This window comes from Arvicola amphibius, chromosome 14 (genome assembly GCF_903992535.2).
Source record: "Arvicola amphibius chromosome 14, mArvAmp1.2, whole genome shotgun sequence".
In the NCBI taxonomy this organism is placed as follows: Eukaryota; Metazoa; Chordata; class Mammalia; order Rodentia; family Cricetidae; genus Arvicola; species Arvicola amphibius.
In genome coordinates, this window is record NC_052060.1 from 922,598 (window position 1) to 945,048 (window position 22,451).

Below are 22,451 nucleotides of genomic sequence, written 5' to 3' on the forward strand. Positions count from 1 at the left end.
AGTTGTACCTCCACGGCGCCCGAGGGGCCGGGGAGCGCATCCCGCCCCCGCCCCCACCCACGCCACCGCCGCCGCCGCCGCCGCTGCCGCTGCTCACGCACTCCGAGTCTCTGGCCTCGCTGCCTGAGGCGGGGGCGCTGCAGGCGCGTGTGCGCCGGCCGCCTTCGCGCTGCCACCCGCGCTCCTGCCGTCCCGGTGTACGTCGGCGCGCACCTGCGTCCGCATCCGGCTCCGGACGCTTGCAATCTTAGTACGACCCAACCTGGAGGTAGGTTGGTGGGGTGTTCGGGGATGGCCTGCGCCTCGTGGACCGTCAGAGTGTGCTGGACGAGGTGGGCCGCTTGGCTTCTTGAGTTTCCACCACTCAGATCCTCTGGTGATGTCTGGAGTCCCAGGTCCTTGCTAGGCGGGGAAGGGGACCACGACGCCACAGGTGAGGTGTGTGAGAAGACTGCCCTCCCCCCACGTGGAGCCTAGGGAGAGCGGTGCCTGGATTTGCTCTTCATTTCTGGCGCCACGCTGAGGATGCCTGGGTAATCCTACAGACATCTGTGCTGTGTCCTCTCACCGCTAGCAAACGTTTAGTACTTAGGAGTTCTACTTCTCTGCTGCTCTCACAACACCTTTGTTTTCACTTCATAGACTTGGCAGAGTTAGAACTCCGTGGTCTCAACAACCCCTTTTTACCCCAGCTTCAGCCTTTTCACGTATTTGTGCGAGTACTTTGCCTGCATGTATATATATATGCACAATGTAAGTGCTTGAGGTCTGCAGAGATCAGAAGGCATCTGATCCCCCTGAAACGTGTTACACATGTGAGCTGCCACATGCGTGCTGGGAACTGAACCCTGGGCCTCTGCAAGAGCAACAAGTGCTCTTAATTAAGACATCTCTCCAGCCTCTATCATTTTTTTTTTTTTTTTTTTTTTTTTTTTTTTTTTTTTTTTTTTTTTTTTTTTTTTTTGGTTTTTCAAGACAGGGTTTCTCTGTGGCTTTGGAGCATGTCCTGGAGCTATCATTTTTTTAAGAAGATACTGAGATCTGGAGAGTGGAAACATCCTTTTTAAGATCCACCCAAAGGTGACTTCTAAGGCTTCATTAGTACTCAGGCTTTGGGCTTGTAGCCCTCTAGAACTGGTCTTATTTTACCCTGCCCTCACCCCAGGCCGATGATGCAGGTATCAGGATTACTTTTGTCCCCAGGGCTAATTGCAGACCTCCACATGTTGGACCATGGGATTCCATAGAGAATGAGCCTCCCAGTCTTCTTCCATCAGTAAGCCGTTCTTCCCAGCTGCTCTCCTACCATCCGCTGTCCTCATGTCTACCATACTCCTGAATTTGGACTTTGGGGAACCTCCAAAAAAGGCGTTTGGAGGAAATGCCAAGCACCAACGTTTTGTGAAGAAGCGACGGTTCTTGGAACAGAGAGGATTTCTGAAGAGAAATAACCAACCCCCTAGCAAGGTGTCTAAATTGCACTCAGAACCTCTAAAGAAAAGGGAAGCGTCTTCAAAAGTAGATGGCATTTTGAAGATCCTTCCATGCCCAAAAAAGAAGGAGGCAGCTGCCTCCAAGAGGGAGTCAGAGCAGTCCACAGACAAGAAAGCATCATTGTCTTGGCTGACCCCTCCTCCTTCAAAGAACACTGATTCTGTTGTGGCTAAAATCGATTTGCTAGGGGAGTTTCAGAGTGCCCTTCCAAAGATTAAGAGTCGCTCAGCTCACGCTCAGAAGAAGGGCTCCAAGAAGAAGCCCTTGAAGAAAGATGCCACAGAGAATTCCACCCAAACTTCTTCAGAGAGTAAGGGCTCCAAGAAGCCCGCACAGAAGAGTGCTGCACAGAACTCCACCCAAGCTCCTCTGGAGAATAAAGGCTCCAAGAAGAAGAAGAAGAAGTCCTCGAAGAAAAGTGCAGCGCAGAAATCCCCCGACGCTCGTTCAGAGGACAAGTGCCTTAAAGTCTCCCAAAACTCGCCAGGGAAGATGGTGGCAGTTGACTGTGAAATGGTGGGCACAGGACCCAAGGGGCATGTTAGTTCCTTGGCCCGATGCAGCATTGTGAACTACAATGGAGATGTGCTTTATGATGACTACGTCCTCCCCCCCTGCCATATCGTGGACTACCGGACCAGATGGAGTGGCATCCGAAAGTGCCACATGGCTAAAGCTACACCCTTTAAGATTGCTCGGAGTCAGGTGAGGAGCATGGGCAGAGAGGGGTCAGGGAGAGGACTTTCATTGTGTGCTATTCTGGGGAGGTGTCAAAGGGGTGTGAAGGGAGGGAGAATAATGTCACATGAGTAAGAAGGCTTCCTATTGCAGTAAGGAATTGTTTTTCTGTTTGCTGCGACAAAATACCTGACCAAGGGAATTTAATAGATTGATTTGCCAGTTTGAGGATACATTCCATCATGGTACAGAAACTGTGGCAGCAGGAGCAGGATGTGGCTACTGAATAATCGGGAAGCAGAGAGAAATGAATGCTGATTCTCTGATTTCCTTATTCAGTGTAGGACTCTGGCTAATGGAATGAATAGGTTTGTTTTGCTTTACTATGTTTCTTCCCACCTCAGTTCACCCAACATAAAAGCTCATAGGCACACTCATAAATTTGTCTTCTCGATAATTCTAGGTTCTTTCAAGTAGACAGTTCTATCATGAGTCCACCTCTTGTCAATTTGATGCCCAAACATAACGCTTTTTAGCCATAACCTTCCATCTGCGGTTCTCATAAGCTCGTAGCCATCTCATAATACAAAATGGAGTTAGTTCAACTTCAAAAGTCTCCATAGTCTGTAACAGTCCAAACACTGTCCAAAAATATAAGGCCAGAGTGTCTCTGAAACATAGGCAGACTCTTAACTGTGAGCCCTGCCACATCAAAAGCAAAGGCTGAGTGTGGCAGAGCACACTTTATTCTCAGTACTCAGGAGGCAGAGATAGGTGGTCTCTGTGTGTTCCAGGCCAGCTTGAGTTACATGGCAAGACCCCGTCTGAAAGACAAATTTAGAGTTGGAGAGGTGGCTTATTGTGTAAAGTGCTTGCAGCACAAGGACTAGATTCTGACTTCCCAGAGCCCACCTGTCTAGAGGTTTTCTTTGTGATAAAACAAAAGCAGCTCGAAGAGGAAAGCGTTTACTTCATCTTAAAGTTAGAATCTAGCACGAGGGACGTTAGAGCTGGAAGTCAAGGCAGAAACTGAAGCAGAGTCCATGGAGGAATGCTGCTTACTAGCTTACTCCCACCTGACTTGCCTAGCCTGCTTTCTTTTAACATCCAGGCACCTGCCTGGGGGTGGCACCACCCACATCAGTCGCCGTTAAAAAAAACATGCACCACAGACATGCCTACACACCATCCAGTGGAGACATTTTCTCAAATAAGATTCCCTCTTCCCAGATATATGTCTCAAGATGACATAAAACTAGTTAGCACAACTGACCCCTTGTCAACTTTGACATAAAAACATATCATTGTTAAATCATAGCTTTTTCTTTATTGCTGTCCCCAAGATGTCGTATTAATAGCAACATCACAATATAAAACATTCTAAACTTTAGAAACCCATAGTCTTTAAAAATTCCTACTTTAAAAGTTTAATATCTTTAAAATACCTAAAGTCTCTTTAGAATTTCAGAGTTTCTCTGAGGTCTCATGACTATGAATTCCTGTAAAAATCAAAACCAAGTTTAAATACTTTATTATTTCAAGAGGAAAGAGACATGACACGTTACAACCAAAGGAAAGCAGAGCTGAAATCCAATGGTATGAAGCTTAAGTGTCATATTCTGAGACTCAGGATCTTCCAGGCTCCAGAATGCTTGCCACAGCACACAGCTTTTCTCCTAGGCTCAGGCTTTCTCCACCCCACAGTTGCTGCTCTCCATGGTCATCCCATGGTACTGGCATCTCCAAAATGCAGGGGCTCCACTTCAACTGGGCACCTTCACCAATAGCCTTTCCTGGACTTCCTTCAGGGACTGTGGCCAAGCCACACCTTCTATCCATGATCCTTTCAATCTTGGGCCTTCTACTGCAACTAAAGCTGCACCTTCACCAATGCCTCTCCATGGTCCCATCATGACTTCAGCAGCAGTACCACATGGGTGGGTGGGTGATTCTTACATGGTAGCAGGTTTGGCTGCCAATATGAGATGCAGCCTTGGCCCTCTCTGAAGCACATCTGTGCTGACCTTGGGGAAGCACTTGCAAGAGTTCATTCGAGTGGTGCTTCTTCCTCCTCTTTTTCCCCCCAAGGCAGGATCTCACTATATAGCTCTGGCTGTCCTAAAATTCACTATGTAGATCAGGCAGAGCATGAATTCAGAGATCCTCCTGCCTCTGCCTCCTGAATGCTGAGAATAAAGACACATGCCACCAATATCCCACAACCTGATATCAATTTCTGTCTTAAAGTTTCTATTGCTGTGATAAAACACCTTGACTAACTGGGCAGTGGTGGCGCACGCCTTTAATCCCAGCACTTGGGAAGCAGAGGCAGGTGGATCTCTGGTTTGAGGCCAGCCTGGTCTACATAGAACTAGTGCCAAGCCAGGCTCCAAAGCTACAGAGAAACCCTATCTCGAAAAACCAAGGTCATGGGGGAACCTTGACTGAAACTTGGGGAGGAAAGGGTTTATTTAAGCTTACAGTTATAATGCGAGAAGGTAAGTCAGAGCAGGAATTCAAGACAAGAAGTGAAGAAGAGGCCTTGGAATTGCTTACTGCCTTGCTCCCTCCTGGCTCGCTTATAGCTCCTGGAACCAACTGCCCAGGGACATGGCAAGGAAAGACTAAACCAGAGGGAGATGGAAACACAGCAGGGCAGACACCAGGGCCTCCAGCTCCAAGTCCAGCTTCAGGCACTTGTGAAGGTATTCTCTGGACTGTCAGGGCCATAGAGCCCAGCCCTTACAGGGCTGCTACCTGTAGCACACAGAGCCCTTTGTTGGGTTAGCTTTACTCTGTGCCTGCAGCTTTTCTTGACTATAACATGGTTTTGGCATTTCCAAGATCCCAGATCCTCCATTATAACTTAGGTTTCACCTTCACAGCTTTGTGCGGGGGGCCTCCTTGAAGGAACACCAACCCTGACACATATGACCTGGCCCCTAAATGGCCTTCAGGAATTTTTATTATTATTATTTAATTTTTTATTGATATTTATTGAACTCTACATTTTTCTCTGCTCCCCTCCCTGCCTCTCCCTTCCCTTCAGCCCTCCCCCAAGGTCCCTATGCTCCCGATTTACTCAGGAGATCTTGTCTTTTTCTACTTTCTACTTCCCATACAGATTAGATCTATGTAAGTCTGTCTTAGGGTCTGCATTGTTGTCTAAATTCTCTGGGATTGTGGTTTGCAGGCTGGCTTTCTTTATGTTAAAAAACCATCTATGAGTGAGTTACATGTGATAATTGTGTCTGGGTTACCTCACTCAAAATAATGTTTTCTAGCTCCATCCATTTTCCTGTAAAATTCAAACTGCCGTTATTTTTTTCTGCTGTGTAGTACTCCATTGTGTAAATGTACCACATTTTCCTTATCCATTCTTTGGTCGAGGGGCATTTAGGTTGTTTCCAGGTTCCGCCTATGACAAACAAAGCTGCTATGAACATAGTTGAGCACATGTCCTTGTGGCATGATTGAGCATCCTTTGGATATATACCCAAAAGTGGTATTATTGGGTCTTGAGGAAGGTTGTTTTCTAATTTTCTGAGACATCACCACACTGACATCCAAAGGGGTTATACCAGCTTTTTCCCACAACCTCTCCAGCATAAACTGTCATCAGTGTTCTTGATTTTGGCCGTTCTTACAGATGTAAGATAGAATCTCAGAGTTGTTTTGATTTGCATTTCTCTGATGACTAAGGATGTTGAACATTTCCTTAATTTCAGCCATTTTAGATTTGAAAGTTCTCTGTTTAGGTCTTACTCCATTTTTTTATTGGATTATGTGATCTTTTAGTGTCCAATTTCTTGAGTTCTTTGAATATTTTAGAGATCAGACCTCTGTTTGATGTGGGGTTAGTGAAGATCTTTTCCCATTCTGTAGGCTTCGTTTTGTCTTGTTGACCGTGTCCTTTGCTTTACAGAAGCTTTTCAGTTTCAAGAGGTCCCATTTAATAATTGCTTCTTTCAGTGTCTGTGCTGCTGGGGTTATATTTAGGAAGTGGTTCTCTGTGCCAATGGGTTCAAGTGTACTTCCCACTTTCTCTTCTGTAAGGTTCAGTGTGGCTGGCTTTATGTTGAGGTCTTTGATCTATTTGGACTTGAGTTTTGTGCATGGTGATAGATATGGGTCTATTTTCATTCTTCTACATGCTGATATCCAGTTATGCCAGCACCACTTGTTAAATAGGCTTTCTTTTTTTCCATTTGATATTTTTTGCTTCCTTGTCAAAAATCAGATGTTTGAAGATGTGTGGATTGATATCCGGGTCTTCTATTCGGGCCATTGGACCTCCTGTCTGTTCTTATGCCAATACCAGGCTGTTTTCAGTACATATTGCAAAGTTTTTCTTCCAACTCAAAATGTAGTCTAGTTCCCTAAAGTAAAGCTGTATGCTTTGATGAGAGCGTAGTTGAAAACTGTTAAGTGGAGATTGCTTGTTTGTTTCCCTGCCACCCAGACCTGAATAATCACACAGAAACAGTTAATTACAACACTGTTTGACCAATAGTTGAGGCGTATTTCTAGCTAGCTCTTAAATCTTAAATTAACCTGTTTCTATTAATATGTGTATCGCTGTGAGACTGTGACCTACCAGTAAGGTTCCAGCAGTGCTTTTCTCCTTCGTCAGCTGCATGGCATCTCCCTGACTCTGCCTACTCTTTCTCTATATCTCTGTTCGGATTTCCTGCCTGGCTTTACTCTGGTAAGCCACTGGTCGAAAGAGCTTTTATTCATTCACCAATAAAAGCAACACTTATACAGAAGGACATTCCACATCACAAAACTCTTTCCTAAGTGCTGTTTTTTAGCAGGATCCTCGGTTCGGCTTTTTCCATTCAAATGAATGTGTTTTCACAGTTTGGAGCTTTTTGTGGATGGGGCCTTGCCCTTAACTTTCCCCTTATCCCGATGCAAGTATCATATTTTGTAGCCTGTAACTTTAAATGTATGGTCCTTTCCTCCACTAAACTGTATTTTTCTTTTCATATTTTAATGTCCTATTTGCCTATTTCATGGTAGATCTAGATAAGAACATTAAGCAGTCGTCTTCACACAACCTTTGTAGAAATATCCTCTGCCATACAAATTAGTCCATTACCTTTTAATTCAGCCTCACTCAAGTTCTCTGGACTCTTTTTAGCCTGGCTTCCATCGCTGGCATTTCTCTTGCATTCTCTTCTAGGAGTCCACCAGAACCGTCTACTGGGCTCTGTAACCCTCAGTTCTGTACTCCCACATTCCTCTAAAACCAGTTCAAAGGCCTGAGAATCACATGGTCAGTGTCTAAGTTACTGTTCTGTTGCTTTGAAGAGACCGTGACCAAGGCAGCGCATAAAGAAAGCCTTTAACTGGGAACTTACTCACAGTTTTAGAGGGTGAGTCTATAACCATCATGGCTGGAAGCAGACAGACATGGTACTGGAGCAGTAGCTGAGAGCTTTACATCTCGACCTACAGACAGCAGGCAGAGACAGACACTGGGTTTGGCATGGGGCTTTTGAAACCTCAGAGCCCACCCACCCACCAAGACCACACCTCCTAATCCTTTCTATATAGCCCACCAACTAGGGACTAAGCGTTTAAACATATGAGCAAATGGTGGCCACCACAGTCAGGTTTATCACAGCAGAGCCTCCCCTCGTTACCGTTCTTCTGTCTTAGGTACTTATTGCTGTGACAAAACAGTTTGAGGAGGAAAGGGTTTATCTTGGTAAGTGTGAAGGTTTAGTACATCATGGCATGGAGTGTGAGTTAGTTGGTTACTACCATTTAGGGTGGATCTTCTACCTCACTTAACTAGTCTAGGACCTCCCTCCCTCACAGATCTGGCCAGAAGTTTGTCTCTGTGATTCTAGATCTTGTCAGACTGACAAGATTAACCCCGTAGGAATGCTAAAGACAGGTAGCCACAACTAGGTGGTGAAGGTAATTTTACTAGTTGAGATCCACTTTAAGTGTGTGGTGGAGTCGCCCTCAAGAATTAACAGCCAGCCGTGTGACAGAAGTGGGCTGAACAGCAGGTGTGAGAGTTGCTTAGGGCAGTGCTGAGTGTTGGAGACAGAACTTTTACAACAACAAAATAAAAATGGCCTGGAGAGATGGCTCAGCAGTAAAGATCACTTGCTGTTCTTGCAGGGGACCTGGGTTCCATTCCAAGTACCTATGTGACAATTCTTCAACTGTAACTCCAGTTCCAGGGATGCTCTTCTGGCCTCCTTGGGCATCAAACACACATGTGGTATACATACATATAAAATAAAAAACAATTTGTTTTAAAGCTGTATTGGTTGGGGAGCATCCAGGTGGCCTGTAGTAAAAGACATAAAAGATACATGATTGTAAGGGGTTCTCATCCCTCCCTTAGCAAAGCTACTCGTTCTAGGCCCAAGCTAGAGAGCACAACTAATAATAAACTGGAGTAGAGGGCAGGGTGAGAGAAATGAAGGGAGGAAATTGAGAGGAGCCCGCTGGTGCTGGGAGGCCACCAGAGGACACCCTTGATCTGCTTTGCAATTTGAGGTCTGTGCCTCCCAAGTGCTGAGATTAAAGGCATACACTGCCGCCACCACCTGGCGGTCTTGAAGGTTTTAAATGCTGAGACGTTAGTTGGTTTCAAGACGAGTAAACAGAAAACCCCATCTTCAACTTTACTTTTAAATGGTTATTTTTTTTTTCTCATTCTGTGAAGATAGTGGTGTGTCATGGCATGTGTGGGAGTTGGGTCTCAGGGATCAAACTCAGATCATCAAGCTTGGTGACAAGACCCTTTCCCTTCTGAGTCATCTCACTGTCGTCGTCCCCTGCCCCACCCCCCACCATGAGGCAGGTGTCAGCCCAGGCCAACCTCAAAACTACTATGGAGCCAAGGATGACCTTTAACTTTGGTTCTTCCTACCTTCATCTTCCAGGTATGGGGATTACAGGCCTTTGCCAACATGCCCAACTATTGTAGTGCTGGGGTTCCAACCCAGGTTTTGTGCATGCTGGGCAAGCACTGTGAGCCAAGCCCCTAGATCCAACACTGTTTGTTGAGACAGGGTCTCATGTGGCTCAGTCTCTGCTGTGCCTTACAGTTCACCTGCCTCAGCTTTCTGTGTGTTGGAATTGTAGGTTTATACAACCTTGCCTAGTAACTAATTTTTTTGGTAAAGATTTATTTTTAATTATGTGTATATGCATTTTTATATGTGAGTGCAGTGCCTGCAGAGACCAGAAGAGGGTGTCAAATCCTCTGAAACTGGGAACTTAGGCATTGATGAGTCACCCTACAAGGACGGGTACCAGGAGCCAAACACTGGTTCTTTGGACCAGTACACACTCTTAACTGCTGAGTCATCTCTTCAGCCCCATGACCAGCATTTTTAATGTATGTGCCGTCGAAGACTGAAGGAAGCAACTAGGGGTAGAGGTCAGTGTTAGAACACTGCCTGACATGTACAAGGTCTCAGGCTCTGGAGGCGGGGGAGAATAATAAACATGTGAGGACCCTCTGGTGATTACACACAGCAGTTCTCCAGGGAGAGGAGGTGGCTTTCTGAAAGAGGAACACTTGTGCAAGAGGGCATTTCAAAAGGGTGGAGCGGGGTGCTGATGGCCGTGTTGGGCCTGCCGTATATAAGGAGCTCCACCTTGAACATCCCTCTCATTACCTTCTATGTGCTCATTCCAGATCTTGAAGATACTCAAGGGGAAGATAGTGATCGGACATGCCATCCACAATGACTACAAAGCCCTACAGTACTTTCATCCCAAGTCCCTCACCCGAGACACTTCCCAAATACCGCTCCTCAACCAGAAGGCTGGCTGCCCAGAGAATGTCACTTTGTCATTGAAGCACCTCACCAAGAAACTGCTGCATCGGGACATCCAGGTAACTTCTCTATAAGTGCACCCACCACACACAGTTCAGGTCCCAGTAGTCTCTGCCAGTAAGGAGAAATAATAATTTCTGTGTACCTCATAGACTACCGGTGGTACAGTGAGGACAGAAGACTGCGCAAGCTACATGCTTGGCAGTCAAGGACAGTGGCCACAGAAGACAGAGTTGTGGGTACATGTCACATGGAGAATATCTAAGAAACAAGACTCAGAAGGCCTATCTGTGATCTGGAATGTCCTGCCTCTGCAGAATATGATACATATACATTGCTACAGGAATGAGTGGATTAGCCAGGCAGTGGTGGCACACCTTTAATCCCAGCACTTGGGAGGCAGAGTCAGACTGATCTCTGTGAGTTTGAGGCCAGCCTGGTCTACAGAGCAAGTTTCTTGTCTTGAAAAGAGAGAGAGAGAGTTGACTGGGAAAAGAAAAAAATAGTTCTTATTTCTTCATGTTCTTTTCCTTTTTAGGCTGGAAAAAGTGGACATTCCTCAGTGGAAGATGCCCAGGCCACCATGGAGCTGTACAAGTTGGTTGAAGTTGAATGGGAACAGCACCTGGCCCAGAATCCTCCAGAAAATTAGCAATCCCAGGGAGACACACGCAGTAGCCCATTCCACAGTTCTGCCAGCTGCACATCTGCAGAAATTAGAATTGTTGAAGAGAGGGACTTCACCAGAGACTTAATACCCATTGAAATTTCATCTCAGCTGCTGTGGTCGCTGTGTGTTAAGTGCCTGATGGAAGGGAAGCCCACCTCTGGGCCAGTCAGGTGGCACAGGCCTGTCATCTCAGATACTTGGGAGGTTGAGACAGGTTTTAAATTTAAGGTCAGCCTGGGCTACAAAATTAGTTCAAGATATCCTAACATAAAAAAGAGGGTCAGGAGTAAAGCTTAGTGCTAGAGCATGTACCTAGCATACACAAGGTTCAGTATCCAGCAGGGGAGTAGGAGAGGGCGGGAAGGATGGAATAGGACGTGATGTATCACAGATGGCTTACTTTTTTAATAGTGCTAACCACATGTCCCAGAGTGCTTGTGCCCATCAGCTTTCTTGACTTTGAGGAAGCAAGGCACACCATAGAGTACAGATTCTCACATTATTTTATCTGTGGGACACATAACATAGATGTGTCTCCCTTCGGTGGGGAGCGGACTAAAGGGGTTCTTGTATTGCCAAGGTTGGCCTCAAACAGTTGTGCTCAAAGGACTTCTTCCTCAGCCCCTGAGTAACTGGGACATGAGTGTTCACCTCTGTGCCTGGTTCTTTGAATTTTATGTTTTTTGTTATAAAGTAATTAATAATATCCTTTCACTTCAGAAGTGTCCTGTGGAGGTAGGCATGGTGGGCTGTAATCCCAGGACTCTGGAAGCCAAAGCAGGAAGATCAAAAGTTCAAGGCCAGTCTCAATACATAGAAAAGCTCTGGCTCATAGAAGTAGAGAAGAAATGGATTGTGTGGCCGGATGCTAAATTGTATAGCCACATTACATAGCACAGAATAAGAGTTTACTTAATTTAGGTTCTGGTTAGTTGACAAAGGATTTACATTGTTTTAATAGTCTTTCAGTCTTTCACCTTGCAAATGGAACCTTTTAAAAATTCAAATGATTCTTTTTATGAATTTTTATAATAGAAAACTAGTGGGTTTTTTCATAAAGATTATTTTTATTTTATTCATGTGTATGTGTAGCAGACTTTCTTGGACCACCAACCAGCTCCAAAAATCAAAATACAGAGATTTACTAAGTTATGAATGGTTGGTCTTAGATTGTGCTTGTCCCAGTAGCTTTTACAACTTAATTTAACCTGTTCATCTGTGTTTTGCCTTGGAACTTTTTACCTTTCTTTCATTCTATATGCCCTCCTTTCCTGCTTCCTTCATGTCTGTCTGCCTGGCTGGCCCCAGGCATCACCTTCTCTTTCTCCCTCCTCTCTTTCTCTCTGCCCACCAGCCCCGCCTACTCTGCCTAGCTATTGGCCATTCCGTTTTTTATTAGATCAGCCAGGTGCCTTGGGCAGGAAAGGTAAAACAGCAACGCATCTTTCATAGTTAAACAATTATTCTGGCCGGGCAGTGGTGGCGCACGCCTTTAATCCCAGCACTCGGGAGGCAGAGGCAGGAGGATCTCTTGTGAGTTCAAGGCCAGCCTGGTCTACAAGAGCTAGTTCCAGGACAGGCTCTAAAAAAGCTACAGAGAAACCCTGTCTCGAAAAACCAAAAAAAGAAAAAAGAAAAAAAAACAATTCTGCAACATTAACAAATGTTAAATAATTTTAACACATCTTTTTTTTTTTTTTTTTTTTGCTCAGTTTGTGACATAAGTCACCTCCCATTGTTTTGTTTTTAAAAAATTCTATTCCACAACATACATGCGTGGTCTTTAAGGGTTCAGGAGAGGGTGTCAGAGCCTCTGGAACTGAAGTTCTAGATATTGTCAGTTTCTGGAAAATGGGTACTGGAAATCAAGCTGGGATCCTCTGAAAAGAGCCATTTCTCCAGCTCCTTTTGGCGTCACATTAAATAACTCCACAAAGTGTAGAGGGTTATATAGTTGTATAAGAGGGTTTCTAGGGTCACTGGAGACCTTGTTTGTTGGGTTGTCTGAAGCTCTATAAGCCTCTGTGACACAGACAGTGCCTTGTGTTTCCTATCAATCCAGCAGTCACACCTGAAGTGACAGCCTAAGCCAGGCAGCACCCTCATGGAGAGGATGTGTGACCAGAGGAGTGAGGTGGAATGAATCTGGGGGCATAAAGGAGGACAGTGGGGGAGGAAGGGTGCTTGGTGATGCCAGCCAGGCAGCTGCTGCCAGCTCGTCCTTAGTCGTACACAACCCTCATCTCTAAAAGGTGAGTCTTGGTCTGTCCAGCCTTACTGTCCCTAATCTTCAGAGCCATCTCTCCATATCTTTTGGTTTTTTGAGATAGGGTTTCTCTAGCTTTGAAGCCTGTCCTGGAACTAGCTCTTGTAGACCAGGGTAACCTCAAACTCAGAGATCCGCCTGCCTCTGCCTCCCGAGTGCTGGGATTAAAGGCGTGCACCATCACCGCCCGACATTGCTTCGTATCTTCATGGTTTCATTTTGCTATTTATTTGTGGCAGTGAAGTTACTTTGATTCTTGGTGCTTTAATGGTTTTTGTCCCACAGCCTGAGTTCTACTCTTGACTTTTAAGGGGTGGTATTTGTAGTTACGGTAAAACCACACCGCACCTGCACTATACTGAGCCTTTGAGGTACACCATGTCACAGGAAGCTGGGTGGGGTTTTTGTTTGTTTTTAAGTTTATGGGTGTTTTGCCTACATGTATGTTTGTGCACTGCTTATGTGTCTGGTGAGCTCATAAACTATAAAAGAAAATATGGGGTGGCTGACGGTGCGGGAGGCCATTAGAGTGTATCAGCTCCCCTGGAACCAGGTTTACAGATAGTTGTGAGTTGTCATGTGGGTGCTGTGACTCAAACCCTAGTTCTCTGCAGGAGCGGCCAGGGTTAACTGCTCCGCCATTGCAGCAGTCTCAGCAGTTGAGGCTGAGGTTAACCAAAAAGGTAAGAAATTTCCCCAGGCCGAATGTTAGAGGATGGTAGCATTGGCTCCAGATTTGCTGAGTAGGCCTGAAGGCCCTGCCCTTGTGTTAGCATCTGAGTGGTATCTGACAGGACATCCTTGGCTGGGGTCTGTTCTGTACCAGGCAGTGTGTTAGACACTGGAAATGGTTTTGTCTTTGGCTGAGAAGAGCCAGGATTCCTCAATGTACCATGCTGGTTAGTAATGTGAACAGATCTGGGTTTCTGGAAGACCAAGCTGGCTGCTGCATGGAAGCCAGATTGTGGAGAGGCCAAGAGGTGAGGACCTGAAGAGAGTACTACAGTAAGTGACAGCAACAGGGCCAAGCCATTGGGCTGGTTAGGGACATTGTCATCCCATGCCCTTTTGAGAAGGTGCACAGAATGCCAAGGATTTCCAGAGAGGGTACATAGCACATTGGCGAGACACACGCCATACAAGCATTAGGATCTCTGGCAGCAATGTAAAAGATAGGTGTGGCAGCATATGCCTGTAGTCAATGTTGGCAGAGACAGGTTTCTTGGAGCTCACTGTACAGTCAGCCTGCCTAGCTGAATCAGTGAGAGCCAGTTTCAGTATGAGATCCTGTCTCAAAAATAAGGTAAAGCTGGGTGTGGTAGCACATGCCGGTAATCCTAGACTCAGGAAGCAGAGCAGGCAGATCTCTGAGTTCGAGGCCAGTCTGATCTACACAGTTCAGGACAGGGTTATGTAGAAACAGATCCTTGTCTCAAAAACAGAAATACCCGTGATTGACCTGTGGCCCCCAAACATGGACAGGCATATACACCATGAACATGTGCATGCACATACACAAGAACTGCATAGAAGTTCAGTGTCTGGGCCCCACATAATCCTTCAGCACACCAGAATGATGCTGTAGTGTTGTGGAATAATCTTTTTCTATACTGTGAAGATAAGTCACTCTGGTTTAATAAAAAGCTAGGCAGGATTCCTGGGCATGGAGGATGCTGAGAAGAAAGGGAGACACTGAAGACACAGAGAAAGAAGCACGGGCAATGTTGGGATGAGGAAACCTAGTATTTGGGAGGCAGAGGCAGGTGGATCACCGTGAGTTCAAGGTCAGCCTGGTCTACAAGAGCTAGTTCCAGGACAGGCACCAAAGCTACACAGAGAAACCCTGTCTCAGAAAACAAAACAAAAAAACTTGTTAGAAACAAGTGTAAGCTATCAGTTGAGCTTTCATAATTAGTAAAAGTTTCTGTCATTATTGGGGAACCAACAAAGTCTGACTATACTTTAGGGTAGACAGATCCATGACATTTTCTGGAAGACTGTGCACTGTCACCCTAGAGTAAGAGCTCTCAGAATAGGACCCAACCCTTCTGAGTAGCAAGCAGCACAGTGCACCTGGGCCAGAGTTTCTAATTCCCCAAAAGCATAATTTACTCTTACACCATGTGGAACCCTGCTGTCAACCTCACAGTGAATGTGCTTAAACTGCCAGCAGCAAGGTGCTCAGGCCATAGCCTGAGGAGTACTGTTCCCTCAGACAGTGGTTCAGTTGCTGCTACTAAAGGTAGGCCTTTACTTTCTATATTAACTAAAGAAAACTGTTAACTATAACTATCTAGTCTTCAACTCCATCAGACCAGAGTCAGAAATAATATTACCCAAGTAAACAGGAAGTGCAGAGCAAGCAACTTCCAAAACTATAGAAATGGCAAAGACATCTAGCTGCCTGGATAGTTACCCAAGATTCCTCTGCAACATTGGGGCATCCACCTTTGGCCTACAGGCCTAGAATATCTGTCAGACTTTTTTATGAAGCAGGAATTTTGAAGGACTATCCCATCTTGTCTTGGCAAAGTTCAGCGGTCTTTTTCCTCTGTGTCCTACATGTCCAGTTTGTACAGCGTATTGTCAGTAGTAAAGACGAGCAGCTTCTTGCTCAAATGGCTAGCTTTGCCACAATGCAAGCAAGCTCCCTATCGAGGTTCTTTGATCTCCATCCATCATCCTTTTATGAAATAAGTTGGTGCCAGGAGCAGACATGTCTCACTGTTACGAAAAGCCTTACATTATTAAACATCTAAAAGGCCATATTCTTTAGGTCTCTGAAGTGTTTAAAGATCGATTTAAAATATATCTATTTAACCTTGAAAACATACCTAACATGACTACAAGCTTGATTATTATAGATGACTAACTACTAACCTACATTCAATTGTACATTCCATTTTTAAGTGAGCTTCAAAAGCACAATACCACAAAAGAAACATATATACAATGTAACAAAAAGAACTATATATATATATATATATATATATATACATACCAATATATTTGATGTTAATAATTGTCTTTTTATCTTATATTCCTATATCTCCCTAAATGATGATAAATATCTATAACCCATTGAATGATGAAAAACCACCCACCCCATGTCTTGGGAATGTGGGCCTTGTGTTCTCTAGACTGCTTTTTGTTGTCTGAGGGCTATACCATCTCAGGAGACCCTGAGAAAATTGAGACAATGGTCAAGTCCTGGGAAAACTAGTTGTACCATTGTCAGTCTCAGAGTCGTTCCCATGCAGAGGGAACAGTATGTATGTCACCTGTCTTGTAGTTCTTGCTGTATTTCTTATGTCTGCAGCCAAGACTTTCAGGAGGTCTCTCCGATCAAACTAATATCTGTTAATCTTGAAGGACTCCACGGCCTTTCATTTCCTATGCAAACAAAAACCATCTCTTCCCCATGCAATACATTTTCTGAATTCCATTTTGCATATTATATGAAATGACTCCTTCCTTAAATCTTCTCAAATCTAGCATTTCTACAGGATTCCAATTAACTTCTACATAGCCTTAAGGGTTCCTATCATCTGGTGGTGGTTCTTGTACAATATATCCAGTTATATTCAGGTTGGTATTCTAATACCCTTAGGCCACTCCTCTTCAATTTCATAATGCAATATTGTGGTATGTTCTACTCTAAATTCCTGTCTGTGTGAATATTTTTGTTTTTTTCATTAGTAGGTCTTTATAAGGCTTGTTATCAATCAAATTATATTGACAGTCATCAAACCACTTTTTTAAGAAGAAAATATTAATGACCAAACTGATAGTAATTCCAGTCAATATTAGGTCAACCCAAGCCAGGTCATTTATCCTCAATTTTACATCTTCCATCAAACACCCATGGTAGCACTTACACAGGGTACTGTCACCTTGCATTGTGATGGTCGCCATTCTTAACGTGGGAAAGATCTCCTAAAGGATTTCCCAGGTATCTCACCAAATCTGCTGACTTCTCAGGAGTCCTGGCAAGTGGCAGCCGCCTGCTGTGGATGCTGCAGACAGTTTGTGTGGCTGTGCTGTTCTACCTTTGTCTCAGTGGCCACACTTTAAAATGCTAGTGGAGCCGGGCGGTGGTGGCACACGCCTTTAATCCCAGCACTCAGGAGGCAGAGGCAGGCGGATCTCTGTGAGTTCGAGACCAGCCTGGTCTACAAGAGCTAGTTCCAGGACAGGCTCCAAAGCCACAGAGAAACCCTGTCTCGAAAAACCAAAAAATAAATAAATAAATAAATAAATAAATAAATAAATAAAATGCTAGTGGACTGGCTCTAAGGCCATCATAGCCTGGGGTTTTCTGTTCCCCAGACTGGCTCTGTAGCTTTAACGAAATCTCTATTGTTCTAACAAAACTCAAGACTCAAAGTCTAGGGTGAAAACTTGCTGGCTCAAAGAGTTAAAAGTAGCTGGGCGGTGGTGGCGCACGCCTTTAATACCAGCACTCAGGAGGCAGAGACAGGCGGATCTCTGTGAGTTCGAGGCCAGCCTGGTCTACAAAGAAATCCTGTCTCGAAAAACAACAACAACAACAACAAAAAAAAAAAAACAAAAAAGAAGAAGAGTTAAAGTAGCAACTGGCTAACATTTTCTTTACTGGTGTCTTTAGAAGCCTCTCTCCTTCCACACTGCCCGACGAAAAAATCCACCTAAGCTCCTCCCTGCTATTGACTGTCAACTAGTTGCTGACCCGCATCTCTGAGCTCAGTTTAATTTTACTAACTCAAATGCAACACATCTTTGCCTAGTTAAATTTTCCACAACAGAATCCTGCTCGTTGCTGTCTCAGTTTGAGTTATTACTGCTAAGATAAAACACCACGGCCAAAAGCAAATTGGGGAGGAAAGGGTTTATTTGACTTTCACACACACACACCCCGCAGGGTTTCTCTGTAGCTTTGGAGCTGTTGGGGACCAGCCACAACAAAAATACCTTTCCCCAGGGTAAGGGCATAGGGATTTAGAAATATAGTAAAGATATGAAGACACGAATGAAAATAATAAAATGGAGAAATACATAGGATAGTATCGGGAGGGAGTTCTGTGAGTACTGAAAATTTGCCTGTGTTTAATTTCCCACTTCTTAAAATACCTCTGACCCCAAAAGGTAAGGCAAAAAACTGCATTAATGTGATACAAGGAAATAAACATACAAATTTAAGATCACGGGTTACATTCACAGTTAAACATTCTGTTGCTAGAACAAAACAAGTCACACTCACACCCTAGACCAAAACATTCTGTAGGCAAACCACTCCCTGCATGGAAGGCAAGGTTATCTCCATAAAGGGAACTGGAACTTAGTTGGATCCTTAGACTTTTGTTTGAGGTAGGAACAGATCTACTCTATTCCTGGAGCGTAAGATCTGGCAATTAGCCCCACCTGTTGACAATAACCTTGAGAGCAGAACTCTGCTCAACATTAGGTGGGACCTTTGTTTAGAGGTAAAAGCACACTAACCTTAAAGGAACTAGAAAGTTCCAAGCTCTCTGACCTTTGGTTAGTGTGGAAACAGGCTCACATTTCCCGGCCTCCACAAGGAGCTTGTCCAAGAACTCACTCTGTAAACCAGGCTGGCCTTGAACTCACAAAGATCTCCCTGTCTCTGCCTCCTGAGTGCCAGGATTAAAGGCAGCGCCACCACCACCCAGCTTATTTGCATTATATTTCTATATCCATAGTCCACCACTGAAGGAAGTTAGGACAAGAACCTGTAAGCAAGAGCTGATACAGAAGCCATGGAGGAGTGCTGCTTCCTGACTTCCTCTCCATGACTTGCTCAGCCTGCTTGTTTTGTTTTTTGAGACAGGATTTCTCTGTATAGCCCTGACTGTCCTGAACTCACTCTGTAAGCTAAGCTGGCCTAGAACTTGGAAATCCTCCTGCCTCTGCCTCCCAATTGCTTAGATCAAGTGCATGTCCTACCACTACCTGACCACAGTCTGCTTTTTTATAGAACCCAGGGCAACCAGCCCAGGCCTGGCCCCACTAACAATGGGCTGGGCCTTCCACTGTCAATCATTAGTTAAGAAAATGCTTTACAGGCTTTGAAATGGACTGATTAAAAATGCTGTGGATCCACGGCGGCTGCAGCAGCAGAAACGCTGCATGTAAAGCGGCGGCAGTGGGCAGTGAGTTCCAAGAGCAGGGACTGGTGCAGTTGCCCGAGTGACTGCAGCAGGCCACGGGCCATGAGACCATGCCGCAGGTCCCCGAGCAAGGGCAAGCAGCAGGCAGGGGAGAGGACAGATCATAACACCCGCTTCTGTCTCTCTGCCTCTCTCTCTCTTTCTGTTCTTCTGCCCTTCGGAGACCTGCGGTATGGTCTCGTTGCGTGGCCCATCTGTCTCTCCTCCTGGGACTGGCTGCCCCAATGAGGTCTCTCACCCACCATGCGGCTCGCTGCTTGGGACTCCCTCCCTCTCGTGGACCACTGCAGCCATTTGGAGAAATGCGCTATCCCTGTCTGGGACTGGCGGCTCTCCGGACCGGCAGCCTGCCGCCCTTTCGGGTACCTGCAGCATTTTACTTAAACCATAACAGCTAGCAACTATGAAATCCAGAAAATACTGGCCTCTTTGATTCCCCAGGGACATGTTCTTGCCAATCCCCAAGTTCCAGAGCTCCCGCTTAGATGGTTTGGCCCAGGTCAGTAGGGGAGTGGCAGCCAGGACATCATTTGGACAGCATACTGCTCTGCTAGGCTAACAAGTTCACAGGCCTCAGGCCAATGCCCTCTGGGAGTGAGGCACCCCGGGTCCTGACAGACCAGATGAGGTAGGGCTGGTTCTGGCGCAGTTTAGTTTTTCTTTGACAGCTGGCATTTCCAAAACTGGTACCAACAGAGAGGAAAATCAGAACTTGCCACTTCAAACATCTTTTCCCCATCTTGTTCAGGCTGACCAGAATAAACTATTAGATCTAGGTCAGTATGGAGCCTCCTCGCCACCCCTGCCTACTTACCAGCTCTCTGACTTTGCTCTCAGAAGGGATAGGAGTGCAGGTCAGGTGAAGAGCAAGGCTCTGGCCTGGCTAAGGAACCAGACTCTGAATACTATTTTTTAAATCTGAACCTTTATTATTACTTAATTTATGTGTATGTGCTTGGCTGCATGTATATTGTGCATGCCTGGTACCCAGGAAGGTCAGAAGAGGATTATCAGATCCACTAGACCTAGAGTTAGAACAGTTTGAGCCACCATGTGGGTGCTAGGAATCAAATCTAGGTGCTCTTAGCCATCTCCATGCCCAGACTAAAGTCTGGTAACCCTGCTAATCTCTGCTTGTCCAAGATTTCAAGGGTGGGAGGAGGAGCCTCCAGGAACCAGATAATTTCAGAGTACAGGAAATCAGAGGAGGGTCCCGGGTCCCAGCTCTTTTTCTGTTTCCTACTTCCAGAGGGCAGGTGCTGCAGCACCAGGAAGTGACAGGATTGGGGTTCTCTTGGGCAAAGTGGCAGAGTTGGAGGAGGCTGACCTGTCCAGAGTTGTGTGTCCTTTTCAGAACAGGCCACTTCCCCCAAATGCCATAAAACCCAACCACCCTACCTGTTTGACTTGCTCATGGCTATAGCCCCATCCTCCTACCCTGGCTGCTAGGACTGGGTGCAGGACAGTGTTAGTGCAGGCGGATACCGTACTAGGAACCAGCCCTCAGGGCCAACCCAAGTGTAACTGCAGGTCAGTCTCCATGCAGGGGACTGAGACTCAGTCTGGACATGTCCTCAGCCAGTGCATCCCTACCCCACCCTCTTGTCTTCCTGGCTCAGCCAGCCCAACCCAGCCCAGCCCTGCGGAGAGCGTTGGCAGCTGGAACTGGGAAAAGCATGGCAGAGCCAAGAACAATAGAGGCCCCGCCTGGGTGCTGCACAGACCCTCTTCTGGCTTAGGGTAGCCCCTCCTTCTGCCCGAGCCCTTCCTGTTGTTTCCTCTCAGGCTCCTGTGTTGTCCTCCTGGCCCTATTTTCCTCCCTTTGCCAGACCCCAGGCTGGCCCCACAAGTCATTGCATCCTCTGCCTTTGGGCGGGACCTTCCCTTAACCTCAGTTTTCTCAGGGTCCTCTGTCGTCCTTTCCTAGCTCTCAGGGAGTTCCCTCCTGCACCCAAATGTTTCTGGGAGGTGAATTACTTCCTTCCTAGGTTCCTGACCCTATCTTTCAGCTTTGGGGCAGTATTGCTCTCCATTCTGCTACAATGACAAAGGCTTGGTCTCTAAGCCAGGAGACAGCAGGCACAAGAGTCCCTTTTGCATGGAGGACTCTAATGGAAAGGAGGATGCTGGATCTAAGTTCTCTGTGCAGTGGAGTCCTGAGGGTGCAAGGGCTCAGGAGTCACAACCTCTCTTCTGGCACAGAACCCCACCACCACCGCTGTACAAGTGCGGTGCCCAGCCCAGCCCGGCTGACTTTCGTTTGTAGCGGCTCTGAGTGAAGTCATCCACCAGCACTAACCCTGCAGAGAATCTCTGTGGTCCTGGTTGGGGCGAGTGTAGGGATTTCGTGACTTTCCTGCCCCACCTATTCCCAGTCAGCCATGGCCTCGTGGGAAGAGATGCAGCAGGCAGAGGTGTCTCCTGTTCCAAGCCCCACACTGCAGTCCCCAGCACAGTCTACCGGACCTGTACTTGTCCCTGCTGCCATCTCAGCCCTTCTCCGCTCCTTCCTCCTAGCCACACAATGGAACAAAGCAACAGAATATTCCTTCACTCTCCGAACTTGCCTGTTTCTTCCCCCACTTCACCCTCAGCTTGCTCCTGCTTTCCTAGTGTATCTCCAAACTCCTGGAGGGAGAGGGAGCCCCAAGAGGGGTGTAATCATGAGAATGGGGTCACCTGGGGCAGAGCCACAGCAGATTTGGTTATAATTGAAAAGCCAGAGGCACTGGGAAATTCCTTTCCTTATTGATCCCAGTGGGAAATTAAAGCCAGTAGTGGGGCATGGAACTCTTATTGGCTGCAGCTCCTCCCATCCAACTGCTCTGGAGCCCTAGCCCCTGCCCCTTGTCGGTTAAATCCCCCATCCATCTCTGCCAGCCCTCCTCCTAGTGCCTTCCAGACCCCTTCATTCCCCGGCTGCTCTCTTAAGCACCCCAGCTATTCCCCTGGAATAAAAGGGCTGTTGGAGACTGAAACCCCCAGCCCTACTTAGTCGGCATATTGTCCCCATCCTCACTCTCCTTCAGCAAAGTTGGGGTGCTTGGAGCTCTGGCCCTAAGCTGCCAAACCACAAACACATCTGGAAAGAATTCCCCGCCCAGTCCCACTTCCCTTTGTCTTACTTCTGTCTCTGGAAATCCTTGCCAGTTGCTAGAGGAGGGAGTGGGGGGGGGGGGGAGAAGTATAGGGAGTGGGCCCAGGGCTCCTACTCCCAAGCTCTGGCTTCTGTGGCACTTCTTCATCTGGCCTGTGATCCTCAGAACTATCCCAGGCCTCTTTCCTAGGTTAGCTAGGTGTCTTGACCCTGGTGGCCAGCCATAAGGTTCTCAAGGCTCCTGGAAAGAGTGAGGGCTTGC

General features: G+C 46.3%; 1 protein-coding gene across 3 annotated transcripts; it reads left to right on the forward strand.

Annotated features, from left to right (window-relative positions):
* Positions 1–32: 32 nt before the first annotated feature.
* On the forward strand, positions 33–11,734 carry Isg20l2 (interferon stimulated exonuclease gene 20 like 2). Of its 3 annotated transcripts, none has more exons than XM_038310948.1 (4): positions 33–268; positions 1,204–2,199; positions 9,848–10,048; positions 10,528–11,734. In XM_038310948.1, the coding sequence occupies exons 2-4, from the start codon at positions 1,321–1,323 to the stop codon at positions 10,639–10,641; spliced, it is 1,194 nt and encodes a 397-aa protein (XP_038166876.1). In that variant the 5' UTR covers positions 33–268; positions 1,204–1,320; the 3' UTR covers positions 10,642–11,734. The 3 variants fall into 3 exon arrangements, with proteins under 3 accessions (XP_038166876.1, XP_038166877.1, XP_041910083.1); XM_038310949.1 differs by lacking the exon at positions 33–268 and adding an exon at positions 275–433; XM_042054149.1 differs by lacking the exon at positions 33–268 and having other exon boundaries at positions 1,026–2,199.
* The last annotated feature ends 10,717 nt before the right edge of the window (positions 11,735–22,451 follow it).

Excerpts from the sequence above, each read along its gene's own strand:
- Isg20l2 (XM_038310948.1), top strand. The coding sequence starts at position 1,321 with ATGTCTACCATACTCCTGAATTTGGACTTTGGGGAACCTCCAAAAAAG. Across the intron at positions 2,200-9,847 it reads TTAAGATTGCTCGGAGTCAG|ATCTTGAAGATACTCAAGGG; the intron begins GTGAGGAGCATG and ends TGCTCATTCCAG. Across the intron at positions 10,049-10,527 it reads TGCTGCATCGGGACATCCAG|GCTGGAAAAAGTGGACATTC; the intron begins GTAACTTCTCTA and ends TTTCCTTTTTAG.